General features: G+C 37.6%; 2 protein-coding genes across 2 annotated transcripts in view; one reads left to right on the top strand and one right to left on the bottom strand.

The window, feature by feature from the left end:
* The window catches only part of Fili (Fish-lips), a 121,795-nt gene that overhangs the window by 27,534 nt on the left and 68,958 nt on the right, over positions 1 to 25,303 (top strand). The window lies entirely within an intron of this gene.
* LOC115565208 (cytochrome P450 6a2) lies at positions 1,789 to 3,506 on the bottom strand. The gene is made up of 2 exons (XM_030390238.2): positions 2,379 to 3,506; positions 1,789 to 2,315 (listed from the first exon to the last, which is right to left on the bottom strand). The coding sequence occupies exons 1-2, from the start codon at positions 3,460 to 3,462 to the stop codon at positions 1,900 to 1,902; spliced, it is 1,500 nt and encodes a 499-aa protein (XP_030246098.1). The 5' UTR covers positions 3,463 to 3,506; the 3' UTR covers positions 1,789 to 1,899.

The following is a 25,303-nucleotide window of genomic DNA, read 5'->3' as shown; positions in this document are numbered from 1 at the left end:
TTGCGGCGATTTATCAATGCCAGGCGAGAGCGGGAGCGAGAAAGAGGAAGAGCGAGAGAGAGAGACGGAGAATCAAAGAGAGTGCTAGAGTATTTCATCAAAGTGTCTGAGAGATTATCAAACTTGACAGACGGCCGCAGCCTCTTGAGCTGAAAGAAAGAAAAAATGCTAGAGAGAGAGAGGGAGAGGGGGGGAGAGGAAGAGGAAGGGCTGGGCAAGACTGAGAGGGACAATTATGTGTTGCCTAAAGACAGGTCCGAAGTTTTGTGCGTGTTTGCAGTCCATCAAACAGCATGTGATAATTCAGGTTCATCAGCATTACAATCAACAATAAACACACACACACACACACAGTCATAAAAGTCAATGTTGTGCACAAACTATTTACTTATTTATGAGTGAGCGAGACAGAGGAAGAAACTTTGAGTGAGATGTCCGACCATTTGGCATGCAAAAGTCCATGATGTGACTGTTGTTGTCTGGATGAACGATTGTTGTTGTTGTCGTTGTTGTTGTTGCTGCTGCTGTTGATGATGATTGAACAAAGACACGCAACAATAGCGACAGACCGATGCGAGTGTCTTCATTTTTGGCATGTGAAATTGCATAATTTATTGTGTGACAAAAATCATGAGCAGCTGCTGTGGAGTCAACGCGAGCCAACTCGAGCCAGGCATAACTCAACGAGCCCATCGACAACAGGTCGCATAGCTAATTAAGTTGCATGCATGATTATTACCTTCGACTGGGTGACAGACAGGCTTAGTTCATTTCTATTGCGACTGCCTGCTGAAGTGCCTGATCATTTATTCATCAGCCGAGGACAGTTCTAGTTCTGGCGTGTGAGCTGGAGGTTCGAGTGGGCGAATGTGGGCGGAGTTGCTGGATTAACTATTAATGCTGAGCAGTCGAAAAGTTGCGTTAGGTCTTAACTCGATTTCTTTGGCACTCTAGCACTGTTTGTCTCCAGCTCTGACTCTGTTCTGTATGCAGGCATACATATCTCTGAGTCTCTCTTTTCACTTAATGATATTTTTAGAACTGCCTCGCTCTATCCTACATACATATATGTATCTCATTCCTCTCTCGTCCTACATTTGTCTCGAAGCTTATCTGCCTCTTTCTCCATCTTTGTCTAAACTTCTATATCTTTCTCTCTTCATATATATTTCCTTTACTCTCTTTCCTTCTCTCCGTCTGTCTTTCACCATCCTTGTCTAAGCTCTTACTTCCCTCTCTCTTTATATGCATCTCTGTTTTTCTATCTTGTTTTCGATCTCTATATCTCTCTTCACCTTTCTCTCGTTCTATCTTTTCTTCATATATCTATCTCTTTTTTTTCTCTCTCTCTCTCACTATTAGTGGAACCACAGTCTCACTCCCATTTTCCTATATTCTATTTCCACTCCCTGTCTCTGTTTGTCGTAGTCTCTATGTATCGCTTTTTCATTGCCTCTCTTTCTATCTCTCAACAAATCTCTGTCTACTGATCTAAGTATTCCTGCCTCTACCGTTTCCTCTAAAAGAGGCTGAAAGCATACGAGATTCTTCAAGTTATCAAATTTGAGCTGTTTCCTTGACCTAACTTATATAGCTCATATACCTTATAGCACGGCTCTGTACAAGTATTTATATATTTCACAATATGACTGACATTTTGAGCACAAATTATGGAAATAATGAAACTAGCAATGAATGTCTCAATAAACTGTAGCGAATCGAAGCGTTGATAAGCAAATCGACTTCCTCTCAGTACGAGCTCAGAGATCGATTACACAGAAAAACATGTAAATACATATATGTATATTTTAATAAACAGCATAACAAAGAAAATAAAGAATAAATTAATTAATAACATTATCAAATACTACAATATTAATATTAATAATTTATAATCATTCAGACCTTCTGCACATTGAGCACAATGCCGCCCTGTGATTGCAAGAAGAAGCTCGTCTTATTCAGTTGCAGTGGTATCTCGGTTTCCTTGGCTGGCGAGAACTTGAAGTTCTTGAGCAGCACCGCCAGACCCACCAAGGTCTGCATCTCGCCGAAGCGCAGTCCAATGCAGTTACGCGGCCCGGCGCCGAAGCCAAGCCAGGCGGCTGAGTGACGCGCCTCGATGGCTTCGGGTGTGAAGCGGTCGGGATCGAATTTTTCTGGCTCCGGATAAATATCCGGATCGTGGTGTATGGCATCAACCGGTATGACCACAGGCGTGCCGGCCTTAAGTACATAATTTGAGCCAGGAACGGGAAAGTCCTCCAGAGTTCTTCGTATCAAAATGGATGCAATGGAATATTTCCTTAGAGTTTCTGTACGATAAATCAAAGCAGTTGATTATCATATTATTATAGAGTATCTCTGCTTTGGCTCACCCTGTACAATTTGCTTGATGTACTTGAGTTCGCGCAGCGCCTCATAGTTGAGCTCCTTGTGCTTTTCGTACACCTGTTGCACCTCCTCTCGGGCCCGCTCCTGCACCTCGGGATGTGTGGCAAGCAAATGGAGGGAAAATCCCATTGTGCTCGAGCTGGTCTCAAAGCCACCCAGGAAGAAGACAAATGCCTGTGCCGCCAGCTGATTGAAGGTCAAGCCACCGTTAGGATCATTCCTCAGCTCCATCAGCAGATTGAGAAAATCCTTGCGCTGCACCTGATGCTTATCCCGATAGTCCACGGCCTCGCGTACGACGCGCATATAGAAGCTACTCACGTCGTCCGGCACCATTTTGATGTGCAGCCGCTTGGCCAGGTTGGGAAAGGTCTGCAGCAGGGCGAAGGCCAGACGGCCGTGACGGCGTTGGGTGAACACCTTCTGGCCCAGGCGGCAAAACTCCACATTGGGATCGTTGAGGCTGTTGCAGTCCAGGCCAAAGGCGCAGCTGCCGATGATGTCCATGGTGAAGCGAGCGAGCAGATCCTTCACCTCCAAAGGTGATTCATCGGCGTGCTCGAAGGCCTCCACCTTTTCGCGCACCACCTGCACAAATCGCTCGGAGATCTTAACCACCGTGGGCAGCATCTGGTGCATCTTGAACGAGGTGAACGTGGGCGTCAGTTTATTGCGCATCTCGCGCCACTCCTGGCCATCCAAATTGAACAGATGCGCCGATATGGGATCATCCTGTGCATTATAGTAGTTGCCACGATGTGAGAAGTTCTGGAACTCCTTCACCATCACCAGCTTCACCAGCTCCAGGTCCAGCAGCACCGCAGCGCCGCGCAGCGCAAAGTAAAAGCCCCCAAATGGCGCCTGCCCCTTGTACTTCTCGTAGAAGCGGCGGAACGGCTCCAGCACCGTCGTCGTCTGACCCACGCTGCGCAGGTTGCCATAGAACCAAACGGGTTTCTCGTGCAGCACCCCCTCGCGCGCCCAGTAGCTGTAGCTGCGGTGCAGCAAGACACAGACCAGCGCCACCAAAGCGAACAGAAGTCCGAGCGTTAGCCACCACAGCGACATGATCGACTGTTCGCAGTAGACTGAACTGAATGCTTCGATTCTCCCGCGCTCTCTATTTGCGTCTCTTTGTTTTCCTCTCTCTCTCTCTCTCTCTGTCGCTCTTCCCCCATTTCCATGTGCTAACTCGTTCAATCTACAGTGAGTGAAATTACGCTAATTTCATATTTTCCAGTTGACTAGCGCGGGCAACGCATACCTAAATCTACCCAAACAAAGCTATATGAGTGGGTATATATGTATGTATATTATATGATATATATATATACTCTCTATCTCTCATATTTTCCAGTTGACTAGCGCGGGCAACGCATACCTAAATCTACCCAAACAAAGCTATATGAGTGGGTATATATGTATATATATTATATGATATATATATACTCTCTATCTCTCTTTATGTCGCTTTGTTTAATTAAAACTTTGATATGAGCTCGCCACAATGCAATTGAAGCTTCTTTGTTTGAACTTGAGCATGTTCTCTGATATCATATCATATCCCTACCTCTCCGTCATCCTCCCTCGCCTTTTGACTTTCACTCGCTCGCATTTGAGCTTTAGCTTAAAATTATATAAAACCTGTTGTAAATTATACTAAATATGCCTTTGTATATATCAAACCAGGGGCTTAGTCATCATATAATTAATATAAGGGGGGATTTTGTACATAGAAAACGCTAAATATTATATATCCACAAGTTCCTAGCACTACTTTAGGTAAATAAAATATACGATAGTTTCATAACAATATTTAACAATAATTTCGATTGTCTCTATAGTAGGTAGACCCCCTTTGATACGCTCCACTGGCTTTAGATATCATGACTTTGCATTTCACTGGACTAAGTATTTGTCAACAATATATACGGTTTCGTACTTTGTCGCCCAGACGCTAAATTTAATAATTGCTTAACCCACATTGGAAGCTGTGAGCTTAGCTAACGATAGCGAAATAATTAACACTAGGTCGTTTATTGCCCGGTTATTTAATGACTGCGTCTCCTAAGTCTTCATAGGTCCGATCATTCATTGGGAGAAGTGAGCTACAGTCGCATGCGATGATTGAGACATTCGGAGTAACTCGCAATCGCATCGATGCGTCAACAACTGCCTGAAAGCTCATCGCATAAATAAAGCGTTAAGGCACGATCCGAACAGGGTAGGGAGAGAAACGGGGTATCTTAAGAGCTGCGCGAGCTGCTCTATCGGAGCTCATAAATTCCAGACCGCAAAGTGTCTCACTTAGCATGTCAAAACAACCGACAGAGACCTGGTTCGAATATGGGCATTACGATAAAGACGGAGTGGGGGGGCTTTAGGTCTCAGCTCTCTCTCTTTCTCAAAGTGCTAATGAGCTCAACTAAGAGAAATGCAATGTGAGCAAAAAACAATAACATTTGCATAGTTTTACTTATTGAAAATGGAGATTCGGGTTATCGACCCAGCAGATCCATTATTTCGATAGGAAATTGAGGGTGTTAGCCTATGGAGGATCTCGACTAACTAAATTGAAGAAATGTCCCGATATGGCATCATTCTGTGTGTTATATAAGTTGCCAAGATGTGAAGAGATATGGAATGCCTTTACCAGCACCATCTCAGAGGATAGTTAAAGTCCCCAAATCCCTGTACTTATCATAGAAACGGCTAGCACCCTCGTCGTTTAACCCACGCAGCATAGGTTGCCATAGAGCTAAACGGGTTTGTCGTGCAACACCCCCTCTCCAACCCAGTAGCCAGCGAGTCGAACAGAAGTTCGCAGTCGTTGCTGCGGCCTACCACGGGCTAAGTAGCTCAATCTAAGCTCATTTGATATGCTCCACTTGTTTCGTGCTGTTATTCATTCAAAAATTGATCTTAAGAGCTTGAACCGCTCTATCAGAACTCGTAAATTCCAGACCACAAAGTGTCTCAATTAGCATGTCAAAACAAGCCCACAAGAGCCCAGATTCGAATAGTGGCCTGTCGATAGTCGGGGAGTTAGTTAATTCTGGCTATTGGAGAGTTAAGTTATGAGCCCGTTCGAAGATCGAGCTCGAGTCGAAGCACAAACGAAATAAACATCTTAACTTATGGACTGGCTCGAGCTATGATCTCAGTAATCTCAGCCGCTGCATGCATAAAATAAGCGAATTATGCCCAATTGAAGCTGACCGCTGCGATCCTCGCTTCAAGACGTTTCTTTATCTCTTTGGCTTTCTCATTACAAGATGCGCATGAGGGTATTATGATTTAGTGTGGCAGTTTGTAACGTCAAGTTGAAGATTGTTTGACTATAACATGAATATAACATTGAAATAACATGGAATATAGCAGATTTGTAGGTACATAGTTGGGCAGTTTTAGCATACAAATTCTGGCTATCACATCGAAGTACAATATTACTATTTATATGGATTATATCATATAATCAACTCAGGTTTGCTGAGTATAATTTAAGCTTAAGATCTATGTTGTTGTTGAGGATTTAAATATATTCATTTATGCATTAACTCTCCTTTCGCTAGGGAGATTAAAGTATATTGATTCATATGTGAATTCCAGTCCCTAAATTGAAATGGAAGTTTTCATTATCAAAAGGAATTATTGATTATTTTTCCTTGCAAGTCTAGTTGTTGTTTGAAGGTCTGAGAAAGTCATCTTGGTTTAAGAATCAAATAAATGGAAAACAAAGAAAATTGTATTGCACTTCTCCTAGAAGTTCCCTTTACAAGAAATTCCTATTATGATCAGATAAGTTTGCTATTCCGGCTCAACTGTTCCCTTAATTTTCTTCGCCATGATTCCCATTGCAGTTATTGAACATTTCTTAGCCCCTATATATAGGGTACTTATTAGTCGGGTTATATTTTTTGCTTTGCTGTTTTCGTCTGTATTTTCGCTTGGTTTTTCTGTGAATGTTCTGTGAAAATCGGTCTAAAGCCGGCCTGCAGCTATGGGCCAGCTCATAGCGGGCAAACATCAACGTTTCCAGCTAATTGAACCAGTAAATCGCCCAGAGAGAAAGAGAGAGAGAGAGAGAGACAGAGCTCTAGTAAGCCAGACTCGAACTCTGCTCTGAACCTTCTCTCTATATTCGACTTCGACTCGTGTGTAATTTGTGCCTTTGTTTTCGGTTTTCTGTGGCCTGCGGTGGCGCACTTTTCTGACATTAGTTTTCGATTTTCATTTGCTTTTTGCCGTTTTTCCTTTGTCTGTTGTTTGTGGCAAATGCAAATTGTGACCGAAAGTTCAATTTTCGAGTGCAGTGGGCTGGTATTTTGGGGTGGGGAGCGTTGCCATGCCCCGTGGAAGCGCAGCCAGCTGGACGTGACATTGCATTTGTCGAAAGAGTTCAAGGGAGAACAACAAAAAATTGCAGGTGAACATAGGCCAGCAGGAGAAGCTCAACTTGAACTTGACGTCTTACTAGGCAAATCTACAACAAGTCGAGGTCAAAGTTCGTTGGATGATATCTCTGTCTCTCTCTCTCTCTCTATCTCTCCCTATCTCTCTCTATTTTAGTTTAGCCCTAACCTCCTCTCATTACTAGGCAAATCCACAACAATTCGAGGTCAAAGTTCGCTAGATAATATCTCTCTCTTTCACTCTCTTTCTTTCTTTCTCTATCTTAGTTTAGCCCCAACCTCCCCTCATTAGAACTTTCACCTTCTCCGCGCCAACTGGAATAATTTTCTGGCAAATTACACAGGCAACAAAAAATTAGTTCACTCAGCCATAAAATCTGGCTAAATAGAAATAGATTAGCTACAGGTTTGGCCCATTGGCCGCAGCTGAGTAAACAAAATATGAATTTCCAAATTAGATACGTATCCAAATGCTACCTGACAGCAGACAAATCCAACTGTGCCAAGAGAGAGAGGGAGAGAGAGGGAGAGGAAGGCAGTCATATGTCCTGTGGCAGGAGCAAACATGGCAGACAATTAATAATGCTTAAAAAGGCAACGTGAAGAACAACAACAACAGCAACTCACATGTGTGTGCTTAGATGTGTGTGTGTGGGGGTGGTTATGCCCTTTATTTTTTTGCTGCTTCTTCTCTCCGGCCATATAATGGATAATAACATGCACATCAACACGGCACGCCTAAGCACAGGATCGCCGAGGGGTTGCTGTTTGGCTGGTAATGAATAATGTGCACTCACCTGGAAGTTGGCTTGAAATATGGCTACATTTGGCGCTTTGTCGGTGCCTGGCGAGAGAAAAACAATAGAAATGAAAAACAAATGGAAAATTACAAATTACCTAAAATTTTATATATTTCGTTCGTACACCCGTTTTAGGGCCAGCTACCAAGTGGCTTTAATTATTCATTTTAAATTGAAATTAGGTGCGACGTTTTAATGCAGTTTTATTATAGAATATATGGAGGATGGGCCAGCTGCTGGCCAGTGGAGAGTTGAGGGCGTGGCGCTGTTGGTGCGGGCAACAGCTGTGGACATTAGTTGCACTTTGGCAGCACGACGAAAGGACTCTGATAAGGTCAAGGGTCACACTTTGTGGTGGGTCAGCATTTAGTTTATTATTATCGGCGAAGCAGTGGGTGGAGGTAGGGGGTGGGCGGGCTTTGAGTACATGTATCAGTGCGTATATGTGTACACATATATAATATATATATACATATGCTGCCTTTCGCTTAAGAAGTTCAAACCTTGAAAGACCTTGAACTTTTAGTTAGGTATATGTTAGGGCAGGAAAAGTGAGACAAATTTTAAAATATATATTAATATATCTTTATATAATAAATATATATAATTAAATGAGAAATCCAAAAACTGATTAGAAAAATTAAAAATTGCGTTTTATTTATAGTATAAAAAATTTGAAATATTTTATTAATACAAAGAATAATTTTAAATTTTAAAAATGTTAAAATATTTTATTTATACAAAGAATAATTTTAAATTTTAAAAATGTTAAAATATTTTATTCATACAAAGAATAATTTTTAAATATATATTTATATATTTTTAAATATATATATTCATATATGAATATATAATATCTATATATTCATATATGAATATATACAAATTTATGAGATATTTAAATATTTAGTAGAGAAAGTAAATATTTTTAAATATTTTATTTGTGTTTGCTTATATTTTGTATATTATATTATATTATATTTATTAAAATGTAATATTTCGATTTATTGATAATGAAATGAATTTTAAAATATGTTAGTTTTATTAGTAGCTTTATATTTATTTATAGTACATTAAAAAATAATAATACAGTTAAGAAATTTATTTAATAGCCAAATATTTGATTTTCTTAGTCAATTTTATTAATGAATAATACTTTTAAATTTTAAACTAAATTTTAGAAAAAAGATAAGTTTGTTTTTTATTGATTAAACTATTATATATTACAAAATTATAAATAATAATTTTGAAAATTAAAAATCTATAAAAATAAATAAAAATATAATTTGTATTGTTCTTTTTTCTGTTATTTATTTATTTTTTTTTTTTCTATTATATTAAAGTATAATTATATGTGTATATAAATTTTGGAAATATTTTAAGCATTGAGTTTTATTTTCTTTTACATGTAATATTATATATTCAAGATATTAACATAAAATATTCCAATTCTTTTATTTACAGGTAAATTTGGTCTACTTCTACTTCTGCTCATATATGCTTAGAAAATGTAAGTTCTACAGTTACTCGAAATATTCATATACCCAGAGAAACCGCCAGTAAATGAATGATAATTAGAAGAGCTTCAAATGCGCTGCAAATTCATCAAGGGTAAAGGCAATCAATGCAAATGCATGTGCATATCTGTATGCAAACGTTGCACTGGTTATGGCATTTCTATAAAGACATATCAGTATATATGTATATATATATATAGCTATATGTATTTGACTTTGGCAGCGCTTTGATCTGCTGCCGACTGGCGTCAGTTGGCGCTGGAGTTGGAGTTGGAGCTGTTGCTGCAGCCAGATTCAATTTTCGCTAACCCATGGGAGTGGCAGCATATGCAAACGGCATTTTGTGGCTGCATCATTAACACACACAGAGAGAGAGAGAGAGAGAGAGAGAGGGAGGGAGAGTTGCAGAGAGTGAAAGGGCGATGGAGCTGGGGTTAAGGCAAGGGAATTGGCAGTTAAATAAACTGAGTTGGCAACGGCTTTCGGCTTTCGGCTCTGGCAAAACAATTACATTTCAATTTGCCTAATGTCAAAATCAGCCAACACACCCCCAAAAAATGCAGTGGAGGGAATACCCTCAATGCCAAAACAATTATTAATTGAAAATTGTTGCAGAAATGCAGCAGAAAAAAAAAACTAACTAGACAAAAGCAAAGCAAAAGGGCTGCAAATATTTATGCATTTAACATTGCCAAATAAGAGAAACAAATATTTGTGCGCAAATATTTGGCGGCTGCATTCGAAAATTCCCCAAACAATTCCCGATTGCGCCCGGCTTAGCTGCCGCTCTGTTGGCATTTATGAATTTCCATAATTTATGCGCACAGTGGGGCCTATTTCGGATGGGATCATGCGGATGGGCGGGCCGTGCGATTCATAAATTTTAATTGAAAACTGCGGCAGAGCCACCGACTACAATCGAAATACGCGCAATTAAATGCCAAACACACGCGAAATATGACATATGGTAATGGCAATACACACAACCAAACACCCAACCCCCACGCCCCACCCGCGCCCCTAATTGATTCGGATTCGATTTGCATTCGCGTTTCGAACGGCCTCAGACAGTGAGAAAAAGCCGCGAGTTTACCAATGAAATATTCATAAACTTGTCAAGTGTTTGATTTGCTTTCCACTTTGTCGCCCGAAAAGCCGCATGAAAAATGTCGAAAAAAAGGGAGAGAGAGACAAAATATTTCAATCATCGCGATGATGATGATGATCCAGAATGATTATGACGTTGTCCGCTTACGCAAATGTTTGGCTCAATTAACGCACCTTGTTATGTGTGTGTGCGTGTGTGTGTGTGTGTTTTAATTGTTTCGTTTGTACAAAATTTTTGCCACCAATTGGCAACATTTTGCATTTTGCAATTTGCTTTTGTCGAAAAGTTCATTAATTGCATGTGGCAATCGACGAGAATCGGCAGTATTTGTACATTAACCATTGACCGATGAGCAATGAGAGATATTCTGTGGTCATTTAATTGGCGGTTGGCAGAGATTTTTTCGAGCAGCCGAAAATAATTAACAAAATATGCAGTTCAATTGGAGGACGAAGCTGAATTAGTTGCAAATAAAATTTAGTTGAAACTACATATTTATTATGTATTTGTATTTGATATATAATAGTGTGAAATGATTTTGATTTGATAATGAATTATATAGAAGAATTCGTTTAATTTGTTAAGCAATTATTTCATTTGATCATAATTTGAATTATTGTTTCTTAAGCAAGTAAATTATTAAGATTTAAGATATATATTAAAGATATAGTGTATGATAACATATATTAAGATATGATATATATATAAAGAGTATATGAGCTTAATATGCACTTGAAAAAAACAAAAACCACGAACTAAATTATTGTAATAACATTTTAAATTTTTTATATTTTTATTTTGTTTATAAAAAAATTTTGAAAATAAAAAAAAAACGAATTAAATTGTTGCGTATATATTTTAAAATTTTATTAAATTTGTATTTTGTTCATAATAAAATTCTATAAATGAAAAAAAAAAAAAATAAATGCAATAACATTACATTTTTATTTTCTATGTAATATATTTTTTTAAATAAAAAAAAAATATATATATATATATATATCAATTATTGCATTCACATTTAACATTTTGATTATGTTTTTCTTTGTTCATAATTTAACTACACAAAAAAGGAAATCAATTATTGTATTATCATTTAAAATTTTTTTTATATATTTATTTTGTTTCTAGATTAGTTTTATAGATGTAGAAAAAATGATATTAATTGTTGCATTGACTTTGAATATTTTTGTTATATTTTTCTTTTGTTCATAATATTATTTTATTATTTTATTTTATTTAATTAGGGAGATCAACTATTGCCTTAACATTGAAAATATTATTATATTTTCATTTCATTCCTAATTATATTCTATAAATAAATAAAAAAAGAAAATCATTTTTAAAATTTTCTTATATTTTAATAGTGTTCAAATTCTATAAACTTTAATTCAAATAAAGAAATGATAAACCTAATCATATAGACTTAGTTGTTATATGTCAGTTTTTGTATCTAATATCATATATAAATATTAAATAAAATCACATATATGCTATATATATTATATACATTATATTTACATTATATACACATTATTTAATCATTATGCTGCTAAGCTCTTCCCACACCAGCTCCAAATACGCGCACTTCAAGAGCGTGTGAAAATGCTACAGTTAAAAAACAATTAAGTCGCTCAATAGACCTCGACTCTCATTTTCAGCTCAACTCATTATCGAGCTAAAACCACTTGGGTCACCTTTCGCCTACAGCTACAAGAGATTAGATATTATTTTCCCAGCAGCTCTTCTAATCTCTTTTCTATCAGCGGCAAACAAATACAAATACCAAGAGAAGCCGCAGCCACAGCACAATTTGATTGATGATTGACTAAGGTGCTGCGTCTTTCTCTCTGACTCTCACTCTCCTTCTGGCTCTGGTAGTGCCGGTAGTGCAAATATTAAATCGCAATTAAAGCAACTTGTTGCCAAGAGTGAAAAGTATTTGCATTGCACTGAGCGCACAAGGAAGTAGAGAGAGAGAGAGAGAGAGAGAGAGAGAGGGAGAGAGATGGAAGTGCTATATAGCTCTGGAACTAATCACCGAAATCATCAATAAAACATCAAAGAGAAGATGCTGCTGCTGCTGCTAGCTAATGGAGGATGTAGTCAAAGAAGGCAAACGGGTAACTAATTAACTGATGCTGCTGCAACAGCAGATGAAGCAGAGACAGCAAACAAAGAGCTTGCCACCTGTTTTTTATATTTTCTGGCTTCATCATCGTCTTGGCTCATTCAAAGTGAGCTTGGCTAATGGTCTTTAAAAGCGCATTTAAAACGCGTTTGCTGCGTGCGTGTGTCCAATTGGATGTTTTCCTCTGTGCACTTCCCTACTCCAGCTCCAGCTCCAGCTCCAGCTCCAACTCCAGCTCCAGCTCCAGCTCCAGCTGCTTCAACACATTTTCCTAATCACACATGGTCATCAATTTTTTTTTTCTTTTTTTGCAATCGATTAAATTCCATCCGTTGGCCTTTGCAGCTTGTTTGTTGGCCAAGTCTATAGAAATTTCATTCCTGCTCTATTTCGCCTTCTATTTGCGCAGCCAAAGTCAAAATGACTTTTCATATTTTCCCTGGCTTCATTTAGGTCAAATTGAAGCGTATATTTTAATGCAGCAGTTAATCCTCTACTGTATGGCTAGAGTATGACTTAACCTTGACTTATGAACTTACCCTTTGACTTTGAACTTAACATAAAATTTTTAAAATATTTTTAAACAATATAGGGAATTTGTTTAAATTAAATTAAGTAAAATAGAATATACATGTAAGTACTATAAATAAAATTAAATATAGATTGTTGAAATAAAACAAACAAAATTAAAATGAATATATACTATGTATACAAATCCTTAAAAAAAAATTCTGCATAATTCCATTCTTTTTGAATATTTAAAAGAACATTTTAGGCAGGAATGGGAATATAAAGATCGAATCTAATAGGAAAGATAGGAACAGGCCTTTTCACATATGTATTAAATATAAAATAAATAATACAAAAAACATATATAATATATATTATAAATAATATTAATTAATATTAAATTTTTAATATAGAACAGAATCTGTACAGTTATCAAAACTTGTCAGAGAATAGGTATTCTGAGTAGAATAGAGGTGTTTCTTCATCATAATATGGCATAGTCCATTGTCATGTAGATGTCTATAAATACGTACATATACTTATATCTATAAGTACAAAAGCTCACATTACTCTGCTTCACTTCAGAAACTGATATCTTGGGCTGTCATTAGCCTTAGCCTCAGCTAACCTCAGTCGCAGCAGCAACAACAATAACAACAATCGCCTGAAGCTTTAATTAAATTATGACTATGTTAATGTACCGTTACAAGGGCACATTACGCCTTCATCCAGCTACAGCGCGTTCCATTTCACTCACTCTCATATGGTCTAACTGTCGCTTTCCCATTGTCTCTCACTCACTCTCTCTCTGTCTGCTTTGTTTTTGTTTTTTTTTTTGGTGCCAACTGGCAAGTTTAACACATTGCATGACGCAGCTCATCAGGACAACAATTACCCATGTGCCACGTCTCGCAGTGGGGCAAAGTGAACTGAATTTGTTGTTTCTTGTTGTTCTTTTAGGTTTCTTTTAATGCCCTGTAAGCAAAAACAAGAGAAATGAGGTTTAATTGACGCAGTTAGGCATTTTGAAATATGCAAAAGTTAAGTTTATATTTAGATTTTTAATATATTTTATTTATGTAAATGTATACATATTTAAATAGATGAATTATTAAATAAATATATATACATACATATATATTCAAATTTTTATTTGAATATATTTAAATTAAATTCCTGTATATTTTAGTTCAATAAACAAGTATTTAATTGGATTCAATTTTATATTTATTTTAATATATTAAAAAAAATAAGTAAATAAAAATATATAACAAAAAATTAATAAAAAAATTTATTTAAAACAAATTTTTATTTTTTTTTGTTTATGCGTATTATTAATTTAAATAAATAAGTAATGGTAATAATTATAAATTTAATCAAATTGAATTGAAAATGTATTTAAATTAAATGCATGTAGACATATATTAAAAATAAAAAAAAGGCACGTATTTTTTTTAATAAATATATATTTAATTTATATTTGATATATATTTATTGACATATATTTAAATTAAATTGATCAATATTTAATTAAATAAATATTTGTATATATCAGGTTTCATATTTAAATATACTTTTATATTTTACTTGATTAAACACAGGGTATTTTCTAGTTAATCATTTCGTTTAGTATTTTTGTTCTCTTTCACGTTTTTCGTTCGCCTTTCGCATGCCTCCGTTAGCTTCCGCTATCCTGCTTAATGCATGACGCTGACGTCGCTCGCTGCCATTTGGCGAAATGTAAATAAAGTAATTAAAGTAATAAAATTTGTTTTAATGTCGCGCTCATGAAAAAAGAGGCAGAGAGAGAGAGAGAGAGAGAGAGGGAGCGGGAGCGGTAGAGTGATAGCAGGCTATGCGTGCCGCCATCATTCTTTTGGGCCATCGCCTTGTAGTCACGTCAACGTCAACGTCAACGCCGCTGTCGCCACTGGCATTGGCGTCGACGTCGCTGCTGGCGCTGCTGTCGCTGTCGGCGTCACAGCATAAAGGTGATAATTACGCTTATTTAATCATTTATTATGGCTACTTTGTGTGCCTTCGCTCACTGTTTCATATCTGTCTGCTCTCTCGCTCTCTCTCACTTGCTGTCTCATTCCTTTTATGCAATTCTGTCGAATAATTTGTTTATGACACGAAATTGTCGCGTTTATCACGTACCGCGCCTCAACCTTTTATTTGCATTGTTTTTCCATTGTTGACTTTGGTTTACTTGCGTTGTATTTCCTTTTATTTTCTGCTGACATTTTTACCTGCCCCCCGCCGCCGTGTTTGCTAAATTTGTTTTTCGGGCACTTCCTAGTGGTAGTTCCACTCGTCAACCCACCCATCCACCGCCCTGCACCGCAGACACGAGAAATCAATTAGTTGTACTCTTTCATTTAGTAAACTTTTAATTTCTGCTCGATATTGAGGAAGCATTAATAATGGACGTTGGTTGCGTAAGCTTCAAAATGTAGAGATTTCGAATTGAAGCTGGCTATATTGAGATGAAGTAAGTCATGGTCCAGCAGATACCCTATAAAAAGGTATGGAAGGAAGTGGAAAAGAGATTTAATAGATTCATTATATCATATATTAAAATTGTATTATTATTATATTATATTATAAGATATAAATCAAATCTTTCTTCAAGTTCTATAGATAACTAAAAAGTTGATCAAGTATTTTTCCTTCTTCAAGTTCTATAGATAACAGAAAAGTTGTTCAAGTATTTTGCCTTCTTCGAATTCGGTAGAAAACTGAAAAGTTTATCAAGTATTTTTCCTTTTCTAGCTGTGGTTCATGTAATTCCTTTATAAAGCCGTGAAAGCATTTGATGTTAAAATACTAGTCTATGTATTCTTATATTGTATACATCTAAAGACCACATTTATAATATCAATAATGGACATTTTCCCAAAAGATTCTTTTATTATAATCTTAAAATTAGTTTTCCGGCTTCTCTTCATCTAGCTACAAGTAAAATATCATGCCATGCCCGCAGCTTCAGTTCAAATAGAAAGTCTTCTTCTTCTTGCCCATGACAGATACTTCTCAAATGGCAGCCATAAAACTTGAATAGGCAGCCCCGGCTCAACGTTCGAGAGGCAGCCAAACATGCAAATTCAAGCGATGTATTGAACGAGCGAACGGGCCACAGCTGTTGGAACGTTGCATAGCATAGCCGTTGCCACTTGGCTCGAGTGGGAGCGAAAGAGAGTGATAGGTACACGCCGTGTATCCGATGCCCATGCCCAATCCCGTTTGGCTCTGGCCGTATTTTTAATTCTCTTACCCTGGCGAAACGTGCAGAAAAATATACCAAAAGAAGCCGAGCGAACAATGGGGCAAAGCGGGCAAAGCGAGCTGCTGTGCGATGCTCGGATGTTTGGATGTTGTGCTGTGGCACATGGCTGAAAACCACACCTAAACACATTTGGCAATTAAGCCGAGAAGCAGGGGCAGTGGTATAGAGAGGGAGCGAGAGTGGAGGGCATTCAGGGCCAGGGGACTTGGCCAGGACACTAAACAGGCTGGCAGTCAGGCAACCGCACGACAGGGCTCAGACACATGAGCTGGCTCGTTTGATATATGGCAGACATGAATGGAGCCAGCCAGCCAGGCAGCCAGGACACCAGTCAGACCAGTTCCTGCGCCAAGACCAGAACATAGCCAGGAGTTGTTGCCATTGAAGAGATAGAGAGAGAGGGAGAAAGAGAGAGGGGGAAAAAAGTATGTTGTTTAGAAACTTGAAATGGGCGGCTGATAAAAATGGAGCTCAGGGACGCATAGAGCACCGGGCTAGCCGGAACTGAGGACGAAACGTTGTTGCCCATCGCCGAACATGTTTAATGGCGTTATTTATGTAGGCGGCCCCACTACCAACACCAATACACACACACACACACACACACACACACTCAAATGCCTATGGATGCAATTTGTCGAGTTTCGGCGTGGGTGGCCAAAAAAAAAAAAAAAAAAATACCAAAAAAATTATATGCCACTTGAACCTGAAAATTATTTACTTCTATGAACCGAATACGTAACGGAGCGCAAAGCACAGGCCCCAAGGCGCAGACAGCAGGGCAGAAAAAAAGTGTGTGAGAGAGAGAGAGAGAAAGGGAGTCGGGAGAGTGTACGCACGTACAGTGAGCGCAAAAAATGGCAACTATTTAATACGCGCTCAACATTTTGTTGGTATTTGTGTGTGTGTGTGTGAAGTTTTTATGCACAATCAGAATGGAAAATGAGCATATAGGCTTTGCGGAATACTCGTCCGAGTGCAAAGCTATCCGATTGAGCGACTGTCCGACTAGCCAATAGACACGCCATTAGCTCATCTGTCATATTTTCTTCTGTTTGTCCGCTATTGAAGCTCGGGACTTGAAATTTGGAATATATACTTGTGGGTAAAGTCGTCTGAGAAAATGTTTGGATTTTCGTAATATATTAACTGGTGTCTCTTAAATATTATTTAAAATCCTTAAGTATTAAAATTTGAAATATATACTCTCCTCAAGAGCCTAAAATCTAAAATATATAGCGAATAAAGCAAATAATCGGAAAAAAATATACCCTATAATGTAAAAGAGCTCTACCTGCGGTACGCCCTTTCCTTCTCGTATCCTGAACAGGCATTGTGCAGTCGTTAAAGCCGCACTGCAACATTTTTGCTTGTGTTTTTTCATTACGTACGCAGTGCAAATGAAAATGGGAAAAGCGGAAAAATGGTTTGGCAAGCAGCGAAGTGTCCAGAGGTCCCTTGCGTGCCATTTAAATGAAGCTGTTTTTTGGGCAGCCAGAGACCGCACGCTCCCCCATCTCCCTCCTCTCTCTCTCTCCCTCTCTCGCTGTCTCTGTCTGTATCTATCTATTTTATTGCCACTGTCTGGTATTTAATTCAATATTTCTTTTTTATGTACCCCTCCATTGGCATAGTTTCCATAGCAATGCAACAGAGTTGCGTATTTTTAATTGAAATAATAATTGCATTTTCACTTTTTAGTTTTTTCTCTCTCTCGACTGCTTGATAATTTCTTTGATTAGATTACAGCTTGCTTGTGTGCCGGACCTGTATTTCTTATAATTACGATTGTATAATATTTATGCCACAAATATCTCTTGGCACGTGGGCCCACGCTGTCTAGACGCAGGTCACATCAATTGATTTGTCTTTGAGGTGAGCCAATGAGATTGTTATGACTGCCGACTGTTGGCTCTGTCTGTCCGTCAGCAAGGTGGCAACGCTGTGGCACCGAGTTAATGAACTAATAGAATGTCTGGCATCCTTCAGCGTTCGCTTTCCCTGCTGAAATTCCGCGAAGCCCTTGAAGTTAGGGGGAAAAGTACTGAATGCAAATTGTCTGCACCAATTCTGCGACTTCATTTTCAAGAAGGGGAGCCCAGCTCATGAGCTTCCTCAGCACGGCTGCTTGGCAGTTTTCTTACGCTGGCGCCGAGTCTTGCTCGCTCTCCCTCTCAATATGTGAGGGATAAATTATGAAACTTGGGGCGTTTCACTTGTTAAAACAAATTATAGGTTTGTTTTGATTATAGCAGACGCTCGCTCGCTCGCCCTATGCTGATGAGACATCCATAGGTAGATTGCTGGGTAGGCAGACCCTGGTGCATAATAATACAAATTCATTTGCATATTTCATTAAATGGCATTTAGCTTGCGGCCTGATATGCTCACTTTCCACAAACAACTTTCTGATGACTTTCGGAGTTTTATTGTTTTTTCCGTGTGGGGCGAAAGTTGTGAACTGACTTACATTTCGGGGGGTGTTCACATTTCATTACATTTGTGGGCATATTTTGAGGTAAGCGAATATATGAAACTCAATTTGATGCAGTTTATTGTGGGCTTAAGGATGTATAGGGATTGGTATGTAGAGGTAGGTAGAGGATATATGGAGCTTGCGTAGGCTTAGAGGGAGTAAAGGCGTAGGCTGTAAAGGTTTATATTCAAATATATTTACGTGTGCTCTAACAGGCTTTAAAGCGACTTATCTAAATCTACGTAGAATCTATAAAAAAATGAAGCAATAAAAGAATGAAGCGATGAAGCATTGAAACTATGGAACAATGAAATAATGAACCAATGAAGTATCGAAGAAAATAGGAAATGAAGCAATGAAACAAGGAAGCAGTGAAACTATGAAGCAATCAAACAATGCATTAAGAAAGCAGGGTAATAGGAAAAGATTAAACAATGCATTAAGGAATGAGTCTATGAAGCGATGAATTAGTAAAGCAGTGCAGCAATGAAGTGATGAAACAATGAAACAATGAAGCAATGAAAGAGAAGGGCAATGAAGGAGAAAAGGAAAAAAGCAATGCAGCAATAAAGCTTGGAAAAGACGAAGCAATGAATTAGAGACACAATGAAACAATGAAATAATAGAATAATGAAACAGTAAAGGAGAAAAGCAATGAACCAGTGAATCTAAGAAACAACGCGGCAATGAATTAATGAAACAATGAAATAATAGGGCAATGAAACAGTAAAGGGAAAAGCAATGAATCGGTGAAGCTATGAAACAACGAAGCAATGAATTAATGAAACAATGAAGCAATCAAGCAGGGTATCTAGGAAACTTGAAAACAGGAAAGAGATAAGAATTGTTTTATTATTGCAGCAAAGAATCAATGAATGGATGAACCAGCAAAGCAGTTCAGCAGTGAGTTCTATGAGACAATGAAAGAATGCCTCAATGAAACAATGAAGCAATGAAACAGCAAAGGATTGAAGCAATGAAGCAATGAAACAATGAAGCAATGAGATAATGAAGATTCATTATTGCATAGATCAATGAAGCAGCTCATGAGCTTCATGTAGCTGTGCGGAATTTTCAATTCCCATTTCAAATTTTCCTGCAGCCTCACCTTTCTTTGCTATCTCATCCAACGATCTCAGCATTGCTCAAACTGATGCTGCAATCAACTCTCACAGCTTATGTACTCACTTAAACTATCTGCCTATTGGCAGCTCTGATTGTCATTCCATCTTATCCTTGATCTCTTTTAGCTGAAATTAAAAGAAAAGAAATACTTGATCACCTAACACCCAAAGATATTCCCAAGAAATTACATACAGAAATATTCTCGATTTCATGTTGTTTAAATCACATTTAGCTCTGTTCCCGATTGTCATTGTGATAAATACTTTCCATCTCGCAGTCGATTGCCATTTTAATTGTCAGTCAACGACTTAATCTCGCTAGCATTAAGTGCATTAGCCGCGCATATGACCCATAATTGACTTTATAGAACGCCCTCGGCTGATGCGGATGAAACCCATTTCCTCAATGGACGACATTTAGTGGGCATTGATTGACACTTGTGCCACAATCAGCCTGGCTGGGCTGGCAGAGGAGCAATCCGATCTGTCTGTCAGACTCGGGCTGCCCACAAAAGTGTCAAACTGAAGTCGGATCAACAGCATTAAGCGTCATATTAAATGCAAACCCATTGAGCAGCAGCAGCCGAGAGCGAGCAGTTAGTCAGCGAACCAGAGACGACGACGACGACGACTCATTTAAACTCAAACTGTCAGATTATTAAAGTTCGATAAGACGGAAGAGCAGCGAGCCGTGGGCCGTGCCAGAAGATGAGCATGAGAAGTTTTGGTTCGAAACGAGGAAGAGTATAAGGAGAGAGAAGAGAAGGTGGGATCTGAGGTGAGGGCGTCTCACTTTCTGCTTAGCTCAGATTTCGTTATGGCTATGCAGCTCAAAGATGATGTCGATTACAATGCCAATTTCAAGCCGTCTGACGCTGATGAGGATCATAAAAAATTACCAGCACGTACTCTGGACTGAGATTTCCTCAAACTGATAAATAGTATATATTCATATGCCGCATTGGCTTCACACACTCCCTTAAATATATAAAGGCTAAAGGCGGACTGGGCTAGCTGAACAACAGGTGAAAGCCTTTCACCTGTCATGTGTGAGCGCAACTAGCTGAAGAGTTTGAAGAAGACAAAATCGAAACAAAATGCATATCAATCAAGGCAATTACAGTCCGTGACGCCTTTGTAGCCCGAAACACTAAACTTAATATAAATGCAAATTCAAATCGGAAAATCTCGAAATCGATGCGTACCAAATTCAAAATGAAATGAAACGAATCGCCAGCCTCTCCTTTCCATCCAAATAAATAAAGTTTGAAAAGAAACTAAGAAAATATGCACACAAATCATTTGCTTTGCCTTTCCCAGTGGTTCGATGGGAGCTCTGAGTGCATCATTCATGATTTTAAGATAGTTTCTTTTTTTTTTCTTTTAGTTTGGATTTTGTTTGGCCAGCAGGTAAAATTGGCTTAAAAGCAAGAGCTATGCTGTGCGTTCAATATAAGTGGGTACAGTAATGTCTGCCAATAGAAGAACTGAAATATTTTCAAGATGAAAGAAGAGTGAGAGAGTGAAAATTTAATATTTGTTAATAAAAATATATAAAACAAAATTAAAGTTAAAAAAAAATAAATAAATATAACAAAAAATGGCACACGATAAAATATAATAAACTATACAAGAAAATTCAGAAAATAATAAAAAAAAATATGTACTTTAAAACAATGTAAATAAAATACAATATAAAAAATATAAAAAAATTAATATAAAATAAAAATTATACAAAAAATTTGATTACAAAAATATAAAATAAAATATAGAATAAATTGAAAGAAATGCTAAATTAACAATATAAAATACAATAAAAAAAATAAAAATAAAAAAAATTAATATAAAAAAAATAATAATACAAAAAATTAGATTAAAAATTAAAATAAAATATAGAATAAATTGAAAGAAACCCTAAATAAAAAATTTAAAAATCAATATTATAAAATAATAAAAATAATAAAAAAATAATAATAAAATAATAAAAAAATAAATAAAAATAAATAAAACAAACTAGCCTCTTTTTTTATTACTTAGCTATAAAGATTTCCTCTAAATCTCAAAGCCCACTGAGCTCGCCTAGCAATTCAGTTTCAGTCTTTCTGGCTGGTCTTCACTGTGGCTGCCGCATCAAATACATCTGATTATGCCGCCCGCCACTTGGCCGACATTGTCTTGCCCCTGCCGCCGCCTCCTGCCCGGCTGCGTTGCGGCTCCATCTTAAGCGGCTTCAGCTTATGGCTTTGGCTATGCTTTTGGGGCTTTGCCTGGGCTTTTTCGAGTTTGTTAGTGTTTCTTTATGATTTTATAAGCAGCCTCGGCCCCAGTCCAGTATATAAGAAAAAGCAACGGCCGGGCATCGTTAACGTGGCCTGTCGATCAAAATGCAATCAAAATTGTGCGGGCTCCAACTCCAACTCCAACTCGGATTTGTATTCGTATTCGGTCTCAGGCTTTGTTTGATGTCTGTTTGGTCACAATAGTTTTTGGGACTCGTAGAGATTTCTATCGGCGGCCTTTTACACTCTCGGTTGCCCCGGTTTTGGCCTTTATTATTTATGGCAAGTGTCTGCGTCTAACCTTCTCTCTTTCTCTCTCTCTCTCTCTCTCTCTCTCTCTCTCTGTCTTCTCTTAGAGATTGTAATTGATTTTTACAGTTCGAGTTGTTAGTTTGGTTAACTGCAGACATAAATAAGATTTTTAGATAAGTGAACTATATGAGCGAACCACAAGGAGTTGTCATCAGTTATAGAAGTTTATTTATGTGTAGAGCTTGTCTCAGTTTCATTTAAATAAAGCTCATTAAGAATTCAATGGCGGATAAATAATAAAAAAAAGCAAACTAAAACAAGTAAGAAGACTCTAGTCGAGACTGCTCGACTAGGAGATACCCTGAACCCTCCAAGCTGATATTCTTATCATTCTGCACTTCTTTTATGCACGCACACATACATACACATGCATCCACCCTCACGTGCCTGTGCTCTGCTAACTGCGCAGTAAGCAGCGACTGCGCTTGGGCTGCGCTGCAGTGTGGGCAATAGTATGAGAATTTATTTGATGAATAACTTTTTTTGTAGACATGCAATCTTAATGAAATTTTCAGAGCGTAATCATATGGTCAAAATGTGTGTACATTCTAAAGCACAAGTCTCTAGTACTTGAAATACGTTTTTTACGAATTGGGGGCGAAGGGGGCGTGGTATCCAAAATCTGTTGATTACAAAATGTTTGTATTTATCATATATATATACACAGTAAATCTGAAGTCTCTATGTTTATTAGTACTCCGATGAGGCTCAAAAAACAAAATCAATTTTTCGATTATTCTCGATAAAAAAGTTATCGGATGAGTTATCGAAAAAATAAAGCAAACTCGTACTGCGTATGGTATACACGAGTATGCACAAAAAATTTCAGCTCTCTAGCTCTTATATCTTCTGAGATCTCGGCGTTCATACGGACGGACGGACGGACGGACGGACGGACGGACGGACGGACGGACGGACGGACGGACGGACGGACAGACGGACAGGGCTATATCGACTCAGCTCGTCGTGCTGATCAAGAATATATATACTTTATGGGGTCTGCGATGATTCCTTCTGCCTGTTACATACTTTTACACAAAAACATTATACCCTGATTTCCCATTTTCAATGGGTTCAGGGTATAAAAACGATATAATCCAATTAATCCTTAAACGTTTTTTAAAAGCATATAATTTAAGCACACACCGACAACAATAACAACAACAACAACAATGACAACGGCAACGGCAACGTTAAAGGTAAAGGCAACCGAAAAACAACACACCCAAAAGACAGACAACAACGACAACAAGAGCACGACAAACAATGCCAAATTCGAAATGGGTTTTCAGAGCATCTTTAGGCACGGTCTCTGGGTATACCTAACTCACTCTTCCCCCCTCGCTCTCTCACACAGCTGCAACTCCAACGCAGCCGCCTTTGGATCTTTTGGCTGCTGATTTCGATCAGAGCGCGCGCATGCGGCCCGGCCAGGCGAGGAAGGTGCGTGAACAATGGCAACAATCGAACATAATTAGGCTTAAGTGCTGGCGGTAAAAAACAGAGTGAGGGAGTAGGAGAGATGGAGAGAGGGAGAGAGGGGTGCAACGAGCTGAGCGTGCAACTGGAGGCGGCATGCAGCATTCATATACATAAATAAAGCAACGCAAATAAATTGTTGCGAATTTTTATAATTAATTGTATTGTCGTTGGGCTCATTATGATGCCGATCATGATGATGATGATGATGATGCAGTGCAGCAGATATGGCGACAGTAGGCGAGGCAAATTATGGTAGCCACTGTAGCTCTGAGTTTGTGTGCATTAAAAGCGCATTAACAAATCCTCTAATCAGCGCCGGCAAATCAACGACTCTCACTGTGTGTGTGTCTGTGTGTTTGTGTGTGGGTGTGTGAGCGACTTTCCGGCCCATCGCAGTCCCTGGCTGTTATAAGCGACCAACGCCCCCTGCGGCTACGCCCCTTAGCTGACTCGTGCTCGGTTTCCGTTGTGCGTTTTGTTGTTTGTTTTATTTGCAACCGTTGAAGCTTCAACTAGTTGTTGTTATTGTTGTTGTTGGATATCGCGCTGTGTGAAGCGTTTATGGAGGGGCTTGCAATGTTATACACTGCTAGGAATTATGCTAATAACCAAGGCTTTTTGGAAATGTATATTATAAATTTATGCTGAACGAACGAAAAATATAAGAATAAAATATTAATAAATAAAATTATATTTTTTTTCCAAACTAAACAAACTTAAATAATAATATATAAATAAATATCAAATATAAAATAAAATAAGATAAACCAAATTTAATAATTTAACTTAATTATTTAAATTTGTTTTATTTTACTTTAATTTATTTTTGATAATTATATTGCTGTTTTTTATTTTTTGTAAATATTGACATTTATTTAGTTATTATTATTACATTTTTTTTTAGTTCAGAAAAAAAAGGTTATGTAATTTTATTTATTTATATTTTATGCTTATATTTTTTATGTTGTTTTATTTAGAATTCTTCTAATGTTAGAAGAATTTTTATTTGTTTTATTATTTATTTTTAATTTTTGTCATATTATTATTATTTTAATAATAATAATTTCTCTGTTATAATTATTTATTATTAGCATGCTTATTATGAATTTATAATATATATATTTTATACATACAGCACCCTAATTATAAATTTCTAAACTTTTCATTTCTCAAAATTCTCACTCTAAATTATGCACGCCTTTAGCTATATAAATACGTATTTATGTCTTTAATTCCACATCTTTCTCTCTGTGTAACGCCTCGTTTTCAATTTACGAGTTGGCATATCTTGGGAGTCAAGTCAGCGTGCCCAGTCAGGCTATCTATTAATAAACCATAATAATTTATTGATTTCCCTTTAAAGTCGCTATTGACCCAACTAATCTACACGGCATTATCGCAAGGCAGCCCAAGCGAAAGCCGGCAAAAGGAACTAGATCTGCGTCTTGGGTCTATGGGCGCAAGCGAGA

Source organism: Drosophila navojoa, chromosome 5 (assembly GCF_054131105.1).
Source record: "Drosophila navojoa isolate 15081-1374.11 chromosome 5, UAZ_NAV_1.0, whole genome shotgun sequence".
Lineage (NCBI taxonomy): Eukaryota > Metazoa > Arthropoda > Insecta > Diptera > Drosophilidae > Drosophila > Drosophila navojoa.
This window is presented reverse-complemented; position numbering and strand designations above follow the sequence as displayed.

Excerpts from the sequence above, each read along its gene's own strand:
- LOC115565208 (XM_030390238.2), bottom strand. The coding sequence starts at position 3,462 with ATGTCGCTGTGGTGGCTAACGCTCGGACTTCTGTTCGCTTTGGTGGCG. Across the intron at positions 2,316-2,378 it reads CATCAAGCAAATTGTACAGG|AAACTCTAAGGAAATATTCC; the intron begins GTGAGCCAAAGC and ends TTTATCGTACAG.